The sequence below is a fragment of the Pelophylax lessonae genome (genome assembly GCF_965119305.1).
Source record: "Pelophylax lessonae genome assembly, chromosome: 6".
Classification (NCBI taxonomy): domain Eukaryota; kingdom Metazoa; phylum Chordata; class Amphibia; order Anura; family Ranidae; genus Pelophylax; species Pelophylax lessonae.
Genome location: NC_138773.1, coordinates 46,618,691 through 46,630,922, shown reverse-complemented (window position 1 = coordinate 46,630,922; position 12,232 = coordinate 46,618,691). Strand labels below are relative to the sequence as shown.

At 46.5% G+C, this 12,232-nt stretch overlaps 1 protein-coding gene across 1 annotated transcript in view; it reads left to right on the top strand.

Annotated features, from left to right (window-relative positions):
- Positions 1-12,232, top strand: part of LOC309557878 (uncharacterized protein) — a 223,464-nt gene that overhangs the window by 106,862 nt on the left and 104,370 nt on the right. Inside the window, exon 2 of the mRNA XM_082260686.1 lies at positions 524-2,146. Within this exon, the coding sequence (XP_082116812.1) occupies positions 524-2,146 (1,623 nt within the window). The remainder of the gene's footprint in view (positions 1-523; positions 2,147-12,232) is intronic.

Genomic DNA, 12,232 nt, shown 5'->3' with positions numbered 1-12,232 from the left:
TACCACCAAAAGAAAGCTCTGTTTGTGGGAAAAAAAGGACGTAAATTTAGTTTGGGTACGGCGTTGCACGACCACGCAATTGTCAGTTAAAGGCGCACAGTGCCGAATCGCAAAAAGTGGCCCAGACGTAAGACAGCAAAATCCTCCGGTGGTAAAGTGGTTAACCAAGGTTTGGGTTACATATTTAGGTGGATCAATTGTGCTGTGAGATTCACTGATCTAAGAAACTAGAAGATTTTGAAATGATATGATCTCTTGTATTCAGACAAGAGAGATCAAATCTGCCTTTGTCCCAGCTGTAAAAGTGATTTAATACCTCACTACAAAACCGCGGGATTGACCTTAGGTTTGTTTGATCTGCAACATTAGAAAGCAAAAGATGCTTTTTCAAGGTGTGGAAAGTCCCATTGTATGACTCAGTTCTGTTTGCTTGTGAAAGTTTATTTTGCTATCATTTTTTCTGGCGTATGTAATAATTATGCCTTTTTATCTTTATTTATTTTTATTTTTTTTTTGTTCACAGCATTGAAAAGGTCTTTCGACATGGAGGACATTGACGACACCCCTGTGTTTTCACCAACGTCTACACATAGCTCTCCCTTCTCTCCAAGCCAAAATAGTGTGACCAGAGCAAGCAATGGGGACAGCCAAAAATCTACTGGATCTCACCAGCCACTCTATCAGTCCCGTATTCGCATCAGCTCAAGCTGTAGCCCGTCCCAGAGTCCAGTTCTCAAAAGCAGGATCACCAGCAGTTTGTCCTTTAACCGTGGTACGATGCAAATGGCCAAGACCAATGGATCGGCAGGGCAAGGCCTCACCAGAGTTTCTTCATTCCAGACTCGGCTTCATCCCAGTGGCTTTTCATCCTCTGGTCATGGCAGCGATAGTGAAAGTCTCCACAGTTCCACTTCTAGTTTAGAGTGTCCACCACCTACAAAACCTTTCCAGCCAATCCATCCAACACAGAATTCAGTGGGCCAGCATGGTTCTGGTATCACAATCTCTAATGTGACCAGTCCAGTCCTGAAAAAGTTTTCATCACATGGAAATGTATTTCACTCAGAGATCGAGCGGCCAGGGGTCCGTCTAGTACCCGTGACTACTAAAAACCATGGCTCTTTGCCATCTCTTGACCTTCATATTGCTGAAGACAATGTTCCTGACCTGGTTCCTTCTCCAGATGCTGGCTATCCACCATCAGAAGGATGGAGCTCTCCCACTCCAGATTACAACCGATCTTCTTCAAGGAATGCCAAATCCATTAGCAGGGAGCCTTCATTCTCCTCATCGTCATCCTCTTCTTCACCTCCCACTGATTGTGCACCCATCAATTGTGACCTGACTTCTTCCCCTTCTCCACCACCCATCTTTGGTCCTCTTCAACAAACCACTCTTCAGAAGTTCCCATTATCTCTTCATAGCTCTTTCGGAAAATCGAATGGATCCACCCCAGAGCAATTTAATAGGCCATTGCCTCGGACACAGCTTAGAGTTAGCCTCAATTCCACACCTGGTATATCTTCCCAAGTGAGCAAGGAGAAGACAGAAGTCACTTTAAAAAGTCAACCACAAATGGCATCTGTTGGCAGGTCAAGCTCTCTTAATTATAAGGCTCCAGTGTCATCTCATTCAGGTTCTCGTCTGCCACCTTCTGTCCAGCAGGATTCTCTTCAAGAGCCAAACTTTAACCATAAGCTGAAGCCATCTGAATTCCATTCCTCAAGTGACCGACTCCGATCCATGATGCAGAGGGCAAATTCTTTTACTAAAGTTGATAATGTTCAGAATCAGTATGTTAGAGATGTACGTGTCAATGAGAAGTCAACTGGTCACCTGGCTGACCCAATCAAAACTGTTCAAGAACCTTCTTGCTATGAAAAATCATCTTTCAATGCCAGAATACAAGGGAATGGACATTCAGCATCAAAGGCCTGTCTGCAAGGTACCGAACAAAACCAGAGGTTTCCAGATGCAGCCTTGGATTCCAGAAATGGGGTTTCACCGAAAAAGAACTGCATTCAAAGTGAGCCTCAAAATATGGTCCCACTTGCTGTGACTTCTTTCAAACTGCCCGAAGGCCCGCTAAGATTGTCTGAAGACTTTGAGGAAGAAAAACTCAAGATCACAGATTCAGGTTTGGAAGGTAGGAAAGTTTACTGGTTGAAATTACCTTTCATTAGATGCTAACTCAGTGATCTAAAAAATATAGGCATGGTTTCCTAGTGGTTTAAAGTGTTTTACCTTTTAAGCCATTCAGAGGATATTAAATGTATGTACTGGATATATAGTCATGTATTTTACACATTATTAACAAAGGCTTTCCAAGTACTTTTGAGGCTTTTTCCATATGACCTAACAAGCTTTAAGAAAGTTGAATAGGGTTTTGCAAATTATACTAATGGCGCTTTTCCACTGCATGGAACCGAACGGTTCGGCTCGCTTTTGTGCTTTTCCACTGCTAGTACCGCATGGTATGGTGTAGGAACGGTTCGGTACGGTACGGTGGCGCTTTTCCACTGCATGGAACCGAACGGTTCGGCTCGCTTTTGTGCTTTTCCACTGCTGATACCGCATGGTATGGTGTAGGAACGGTTCGGCACGGTACGGTGGCGCTTTTCCACTGCATGGAACCGAACGGTTCGGCTCGCTTTTGTGCTTTTCCACTGCTGGTACCGCATGGTATGGTGTAGGAACGGTTCGGTACGGTACGGTACAGTGGCGCTTTTCCACTGCATGGAACCGAACGGTACGGCTCTGTAAAACAGTACCACCTCGATTGTGGTTCCAAGAGGTACCATGCCATAAAAATTAGCTGAGGAAGTGGGTGCCTAAACAGGTACCGCAGCTAAATATACAAGGGTCATGCTAAAAGTTTATGATACTGTAAATTATTATACTGTTAATGTTATGAGATAAATATATATGTATATTTAAAATTACAATAGCTAATTGTACTGGGCATTGTTCCTCTTCACTCAATTGTCATATTCATCATAAACCTCCAGCCAATGCATGGACTGCAGTTGACCTGGCCTTAAAAAGTACCTAAATTAAGATCAGAGCTGAAGCGAAGAAACCTTTTGCTTCCTGTGAGCACCTTTGTTGGTCTTCATATCAACTCCTTTGATTCAAATGGATTGAATCCCTTGGATCCAAGACCTGGAATGTATACAGGGCCTAAATTTTACTCCAAGTTGGGATCAACCCAATGCTTGGAGATATGCACCACTCTGCCTCAATGGGTAGTAGAAGGTCTGCTACTTTCACTCTAGGTACTTAAAGCGAAGTTCCACCCTGGGAAAGCTTTTTTTAATAAAAATACCCCCGGGACAGTCAGGGCTAGTGCATTCCACAATGGATAGCCTCTGATCTGTCCCGGGTTGCACTTACCTTTTAGAAGAAATACTTACCTTGAAAAAGTATTTCCAGCGCTGCCATCTCAGGTGTGGGCAGCTTGAAGCCAGCGCGATCCTCTTCTGTGTCCTCTTCCGTCTTCTTCGGTCCCACGATGCACTGCACCGGCCCCGCCGTCACTTCCGGTGCCGCAGCGTCATCCCTGCACAGCTTCTGGCAATGCCCAGAAGCTGTTTAGCAAGGTATGACGGTGCCTGCACCGGAACTGACGTCGGGGCCGGTGCAGGCGCATTGTTTCCTGGGAGCGATGACGTTCAGCTCCCAGGAATCATTGCAAGCCAGGAAGTGACGACTCGCTGTGGCCGCCGAGGGGAGGAAGAGGAAGTAAAGTGAATATATTTTCTTCTAAACCAGGTAAGTAAAAAAAAAACAAAAATTGCGATTATCCATTTGTTTTTCAGGTGACCCTGGGCATGAAGATGGGAGGTAAGTTTAATTTTAGGGTGGAACTCCGCTTTAAGGGCACCCCATGGTGGCTGTCCTTTACCTCTACTGTTCCTTCACCACTGCTTTGTTGTTCTGAGGACTCTCAAAGTTTATTCTTTCCTCCAGGTTCTCTTAAACCGTTTCAAGTGAGTGTTTTTTTTTTTTCTTCCCACAATCCAAAAACATCCTGGCAGTGTAAAGAGACTCTGTCACTCAGAGCCCACTCAGAGCAAAGTGGCAGAGTCTCATGAAAGCCCATTAGTTATACTCACCTTTCAGCCATCTTGAAATAATTTGTATAGGGGAGTATGTGACCCCTTCTCAAGATGCAATTCTCGGGCCAGAGCAGTCAATTGCCGTGCCCAAACATGGTCACATGAGGGAAGAGATTATGCCATCAACCAAGATCTGACTCGTACAAAGGTAAGTAAAAATATGTTGGTATTTCAAGAGTCTCCTTCAGTTTGCCCTGCACATTATTATTTCAGGTACTTATATAGCGCTGTCAATTTACGCAGCACTTTACATATACATTGTACATTCACATCAGTCCCTGCCCTCAAGGAGCTTACAATCTAAGGTCCCTAACTCACATGCATACACAGTAGGGCCAGTTTTTTTATACAGGATCCAATTAACCTACCAGCATGTCTTTGGAGGGTGGGAGGAAGCCGGAGTACCCGGAGAAAACCCACGCAGGCACAGGGAGAACATGCAAACTCCAGGCAGGTAGTGTCATGGTTGGGATTCGAACCAGCGACCCTCTTGCTGCTAGGTGAAAGTGCTAACCACCAAACCACTGTGCCGCCCTGCACATCCATTTAAATCAGGGTTTGTCAACCAGAGGTTGCTAGGGGTTCCTTGAGCAATGGGCAATGTCTGACTCTCAGATAACTTCCCACTGACCCCATTGATTGTTTTAGCTATCTGTAAGGGGATAATCCTTCTCAATGACCACAAGTGTAAGAAGCATTCTTCCCACTGACCATCACACCAATGTATCCTGAGTTGTAGATACAGTAGCTGGGGTTTTAGAAGTGGTTCCCTGAAGACTGGAAGGTTATTTCAAGGGTTCCTCTGTTTTGAGAAAGTCTGATCTAAATATTACCCCCCACTGTGTGTGTTGGTAAGAATAACTGCGGTGGGGCATATAAATGATGTAAATGGCTCAATGTTTTCTGTAAAACATTAAAAAAATAATCATAAACACATCATATGAAACTAAACACTTGGCGTACCATTGAAAATAAAGACACAAGCTGGATGAAAATCCCCATAAATGACCTCATCCAGAAGATTTTTTGCAGCTGCCAGTCCACAACTAGGGTGAGCGGGTCATGCCTCATCCCATAGGCAACAAGGGGAGGTCTGGAAAAAACCCAAAGCCCTCCAAAAGGTCCCAGCCACCGTAAGAGACCATGACGACATATTTTAACTTAAAAATCGATTTGGAAAAGTGCTTAAAAAAAGTTACGAGAGTTTTGTGGTGAGTCGGTGGGGGCAAGTCCAGACCTGATTATTTAAAGAACAACTGTTGGAAATCATCCCAGGCTTTGGGAGAAGAAACAAGGGGGAGGAGGGTGGGCTATTTTTCTGTTCATCTATCTCTCTCCCCCCCCCCCTCCTCGCTTGGCACCGAAAGGCATCCCCAGTTTCACCCGTCTCCCTTGAGCTCATGAGTGGGGGGGCGGGGGGCGGCCGCAGGGAAGGAGGGGAATGCAGTGTGGGGGGGCGGTGGAGTTTAAGCTGAGGTACTTTTACTAAACGCCACTTACCTGACAAACAGATGTTCCCAGAGAGCCCGTGCTCTGGAATTTGTGAATTACATATGCTGTCAGCTAGACGTGGATGGAAAGCATTCATTTCTTTCCTTGGGGAAGCAGCAGGCAAGGCAGCTAACATATACTGTGTGCGGCACGGGGGCTATTTGTAAAGATCGGGTAGAATAATTGCTCTTCATTTTGCCGTACTGGTCCTATTTTAATGCTAAAGGGGACCTAGTAATCTTTCAACTCTGCATTATTTAGAAAGTCCTCCTTAAGCTCCAGTCCAGACCAGTGACTTTGCCCAGGGCCATCTTACCGAATGGGCATGCTGCGAAGTTGCCCGAGGCCCCACCTGCCCAGCGACCCAGCCCCAACCAAGCATTAGTCCTGATTCCCGTGTGCATCCCACCACCGAACTTAGCAAGTGGCAAGCGTCTGTCGGCCTTGCGCTGCTGTCAGGCCAGTTGGACCGTGGAAGGGGAGCCCACAACTGCAGGAATGCCCGTCTGCCTTCAGGGGAACAGGCACACACAGGACAGTCGAGTCTGACTCCCATCTGTGTGTGTGTTCACCGGACCCAGCTGCCAAACATGGAAGCTGTCATTAGCCTGGCACTGCTGTACTAATAAATATTGCCTTATCGATAATTTGCATTTTTATTCTCGTGGGTGATTGTGTAGGTGGGGCCCCAGTGTACTGCATTGCCCGGGGCCATTTAATTTCCCTTAGGATGGCACTGACTTTGCCTTGTTATTTGGTGTGTGGTTAGCAGCATGCTCATTTTACTTGCTGATCAGTCAGCCACCCTTGCTGCTTTGAGGATATATATGCTGGCTAATCAAGTCACTCCATTCACATTGTACTATGGACTTTAGGTTTGAACCCAGAAGAAGGGGTAGCCTTTCCCCTGAAACGCGTTGACTGTATTTGATGTTCTTATGAAATATTTGAAATGAAAGAAGGACATTTTTACTAGGTGCTTCTAAACAACACACCTAAGAATAGATTATCTGATGAATCCAGGGTGATCAGGCCCTGATACTTTGTACTTTCATGGCAGGTTAACCTCCCTAAAGGCGCTTCAAGACTTTGCCTTGGCTGAGATGATATCATGAGTCTTCTGCAGGCCGGAGAAAGCATTTCCTCAGTCCCTCTGCGCCAGTGATCAGAGTTTAGAGGCTGCAAAAGGGGCTGATCTGTGTCAGACATATGTAAAAGCTGAACTCCAGGTATTATCCTAATTGCATAGTAAATTGGTCCGGCTTGGACCAATGTAAGTATGCACATTTTATACCTGATGGACCTCCCTGGAAGATGGAGATTGCTGTAGTAGGCTACTACAGTGATTGCCGTGATCCCCCGGGTCCTGTGTTCTGATTGGTGAGGTGGGTCAGTGATCAGGATCTCCATCTCGTCCAATCAGTGAATGCCTTGTATTCACTGAAAAAATACAAGACTTTCTATAAATGGCGCAACCCCCTGTGGCCAGTATGCAGTGGGGTTGCCAAGGTGGAGGTGGGCGAGGTGAAGACCCTGATGTTAACGACCTGCCTCTTCACTTTGTCCAATCAGAGCGCAGGACCCAGAAGATTGCAGCTATCACCAGGGGCGTAACTACAGGGGTTGCAGGGGTTGCAATTGCAACCGGGCCCCATGCACCAAGGGGCCTGTGCCGCCCCCTGTACACCTGGATAGGAAGGGGGGAGAGGGCCGCATGTAGAGAAATCACTGTCCTCCTTTTTCCTCCTGTAGCTGCAGGAGGAAAATGGAGGAGATTGGTTCCTCTGTATGCTGCACCCGCCACTCCTCCTATCCAGTTCACTTGTGTTCTGCTGTCTCTGGGCCCCACTGTGCTCCCCTGGTTCCCCTCGCCCACTGTGCTCCCTCCCCTCTCCTGCCGGCTGCTGCAGGGGATGTCACAATAGAGAACCAGGAAGAGGTCGGTAAATCTGTAATTTACCAGTTCCTTCCTTTTCTGAATGGACAGAGTCATAGTCAGAGACATTGTAAAAAAAAATGAAATAAAATTATAAAAAATAATACAATTAAAATACCCAAAAATAAAAACTACTGACACCACTGGGTGATCTTCCAGGTCACACCGTGGGGAGGCCCCAAGATGGCAGGAAGGGGGCCCACTGCAGAACTTGTGAAAGGGTCCCGGTTACGGGACCGTAATAAAGGGCCCCGCAATGAGAGTAAAGGGCCCCAGGATCAGTGGGAAGAGCCCCAGACTTGAAGGGGAGGGCCCCGACCGGTTTCTTGCACCGGGGCCCTGAAGGTTCTAGTTACGCCTCTGGCTATCACTATAGTAGCATTGACTACTACAGTGATTGTAAGCTTCAACAGCAGTCCATTAAGTAACTATGCAATTAATGAAGAACTAAAGCAGTTAATACTTACCTTTTGTGAAAACAAAAAACACAGGAGCGCCACTCTAAGTGCAGTAATAAAAGGACTGTGGCTTTATTAAAACAAATAGGCAACTTACAAGACAAAGGATGATATGTGCATGTCAGACCCTCCAGGGGTCAAAGAGGCTGTAACACAGGAAGTGCTTCTGGAGCTCGGCAAGGTCCGTGTAGATGTCAGTTCAGATGGTGGGGAGAGCAGAAGGCTTCCAGCACGCCGCTACACGAGACCGCGTGCACGAGCCGCCGGGTCCCTGGTCGGTTGTGACATTAGCACAGAGCAGGGGCGTAACTACAGGGGTTGCAGGGGTTGCAATCGCTACCGGGCCCCATGCTCCAGGGGGCCCGGTAGCAAACCAGTGGGTGAACTTCCAGGATCGCAAAGGTCACACTTGTGACCGGACCCTGGCATTGCACCACTGTGGGGAGGCCCCAAGATTGCAGGAAGGGGGCCCATTGCAGAACTTGTGAAAGAATCCTGCTGCGGGACCATAATAAAAGGCCATGCAACGAGTGTAAAGAGCCCCAGGATTAGTGGGAAGAGCCCTGGGCTTGAAGGTAAGGGCCCCGGCCAGGGGTCTGGGGGGCCCTTCATGGTTTCTTGCATCAGGGCCCTGAAGGTTCTAGTTACGCCTCTGGCACAGAGGGCATGGACTGGGCGTGGCTAACGCGTTTCAGAGCTGCCCACGGCTCCTTTCTCAAAAGCTTTTGAGAGAAGAGACATGCAATGTCTTTTCTGCAATAAAATGCCAGCGAGACTGAGAGCAGGCATTGCATGTCTCTTCTGCAAAAAGAACATGTCTGCGTACTTTTTTTTTTTTTTTTACAGCAGGACTTCAGTTCTGATTTATGATCACACCTGGATTTACCTGGCTGTGTCATCCCTAATCCTTCCTCTCAGTTCAGGAAATAGATGGTGACCCTGGATGATGCATGAACAAAGATGGTGCTGTCTTTTTGGAGAGGAAAGCCGATGAAGGCATTGTCAGTGAGAGTACTTTACTATAATAAATACCTTGAAGTGTTATATAGCTTGCTGCACTTAAACTAATGTTAGGTCCACCTAAACTTTGTGTTTTTGACCTCTTGCTGTGCTTCTTTTTTTTTTTGTCCAGTTGATAAAAGTTTAATGCAGAAAATTGCCATGCCACAGTGTAAAAAGATACAAAGAACAGACTGTAAAAATCTGAAAAAAAAAAAGAAATGTGGGAAGGATGGAAAAATAATTACACTGGCAGCTGTTACCGATTTGCCTGAACTCTACACACAATAATGTGTCATCATATCAGATCATTTCTAACATGTTACCACTGCCTAGAATTAGACCATGCTTGGGAAAACAGACCAATGGCACTGGAAGCCCCAGGGTTTATTATATATTTTTTATACCATCCAGTAATATGGGGGTGCTGTAAATATCGAGAATCTAAATATTGGGTTAAAGAGCAGAGGGTACCCACTAAGCACAGTATAAAGGAAAAAACTTTATTAAAAAATCACAACTGGCAAGTCACAGGATGCATAAGGATTAGAGGATGTAATCCAGCCAGTGCTGTTTGCTGCTGAGCCCAGGGCCGGCGCTACCAGTAAGGCGATCTAGGAAGCCGCCTAGGGCGCAACTTAGCAGGGGGCACCGGCCGAGCCTGACCCGAGGTAAGTGACTTACCGTAAGTCACTGAGGGGGTTTTAACCAGTAGCGGCTGGGCTGTCAGTTAGTAGCACAGGGGTCTGGTCCTCTAATCTACATGCAGGGCACCGGATGTATGGGTTCCAATGAGGGTTTTTTTTTTTTTGAAGCACATGATTAGAGCCAAAGGCTCTAATAGGCTTCAAAAAAGGGCGGGCCTGAGGAGCAGAGCACTGCGCCCTGAGCCCACCCAGTTGTGTGACAATAGCAAATTAATATTTGCTATTGCCACACTGATTCTCCTCCCGGCCAATCAGGAAGCGGGTCCTGAGACCTGTTTCCCAATTGGCCAAAGGAGAAGGCATCCTGGCGGAGGAGGAGGAGGAGACAGCCTCCGAGAAGGGATATGGAGGAGACTGAGGGGGAAGCCGTCGCTGTCTGGAGGAACAAGGTAAGTGAACTGGCGCCCGGGGGGGATATGGTGTGGACTGGATACTGGAGTGATGGGGGGGTCCGTGGCCAGGTCCGTCTGCTGCCCTCCCCCGACCGATGGAGCACCAGGCAACACTAGTTTTAACCCCTTCAGCAACTTGGGATGGGGGTGGGAGAGCATATGAGGGGGGGCAGCAATTTTTATTTTGGCTAGGGCGGCAAAAATCCTTGCCCCAGCCCTGGTTGAGCCCCAGTCTTCAAGATCCAGAAAGCAGATGCCGCTGTCAGGAGCTGAAAAGGACACCAGAGACCAAACTGGAATTCCTGGAGCCACCTTGGAGCGCATTGACTGCACGGGACCAGAAGTGACGTCACTCCTGGGGGGATATCAGTTTGGGGAGCATGGCTAAATGTTTTTTTGAGCGTAACTGCTACTTTTTCATACGGTCTGAAACATGTATCCACGCTACGCACACTGCGGCCCTCCCAGGTTTGACGTCACTTCTGGTTTTGTTTCTGGTGTCCTAAACAGCTCCTGATCGCATTCAACGCGTTTCAGGGGTTTAAACTCTCCCGCTTCATCAGGGCTTATAAATGCTGTGGCTGGACTCAATACTACTTATAAAGAAAAGCAAAACTGGCAGTAATAGCAGGTCTCTTACCAGAGGAAGGTTTCTTTTTTTTTTTTGGGGGGGGGGGGGCAGTTGCCCTTTTATTTATAACCTCAAACTGAAACAGTGTGCTTCTTTTTATTGCTCCCCATGTTCCATTAAATATCATTGAAAGAGTTTTGTTGTATCTGTTCAGTATGTGCAAAAAAAAAAAAACCTGTGGCTTCCTGTTCATTCATAAACTAAAACATAGTAATTACAATTTACTATGCTTCAGTGATGAATGGACACATGAATGATTGGTACTGATCGCTCGCTGTGTTCATTTAGGAAAGAAAGGGGCCAGAAAATGGCATATTTACCGGCCCCTTCCCCTGCTCTCCATCCTGAAACATCCATCTGTGTGCCGGCAGGAGAGGAGGGAAGCCAGAAGCACTGCTGGGGGGGGGAAAGGGGCACACATTGGGGCCCAGACAGCAGATGGAAGCGGCGCATGTACTAGAACCAACCCCTCTGCAGGGCAGCCAGAAGGAGAAAGAGTGGCTGCCAGCGCTGCAGGGAGGAGGCAGAAGAGGATCGGTGTCTGCAAAAAGACAGTACAGCCAGCTGTCCTACTCAGCAGGTGCCTGGGCCACCCTTTTGAACTGATGGGGCCCGGGCCCAGTACAGGAAGGCTGGTTGTACTGCCTTACCAGTGGCCCTGGGTTTAGATATAATTTAAGGACTTCTATATATAAAATCTATATTTTAATAGATGTTTTGATTTTTTTTTTTTTAATCTGAAAAAATTTAAATACTTATTTTAACCTTTCCATATATACTCCTTGCAACCAGCAGGTGGCAGTCCCAAGGCACAGGAATATTGGAGGCAGACACAGAATAACAGCAGGACAGATAATTGCACAGACCTAAAGAGGAGGGATACTTCCCCTTTCTTCTCCTGTATAGTCACTTCTACACAGGCTGCTAACAAGCATGCAAGCAGAGACTGTCTATGTCACAAGAGGCTCTCTTAAATGCATTTTTTTTTTTTAAATTAATATAAAGCATCGATTCCTAAACTTTTGTTTATGTTGACCAAAACTTTTTTACTTTCTTTATAAAGCAGAGTTCAGTAACTTTTAGCAAACCAATCAAATTTTATGAAAGTTGTGTAGTATGCACTCTGCACACCCCCATTAGGTTCTCTACAGTGCAGGATCACATTGTGCTAAAAGTGCATGAAAACTACTGTAGTTATCATTATAATCTATGAAGCTCTAAATCAGTGCGTTGCGTTGTTCACTCACATAAAGGCATGTGCGTTTTCGAACGCAATGGTGTGAACGCACTGCTCAGTATTGAGCAGGTCCACTTATATTTCCCTACCAAATCTAATTTTTTCAAACCTCTCCAGTGAGCGGTTGTACCAGACGCAATTATCACTGTATTGCAGTGACAGCTCCATCCATCAGAACGAAGGCCGTGTGCCTATATGCAGTCAACTGTTTATTATTGCTGAGGATTTAAAGCCCGGTTTATTTAAATAGAGAACCCAACACA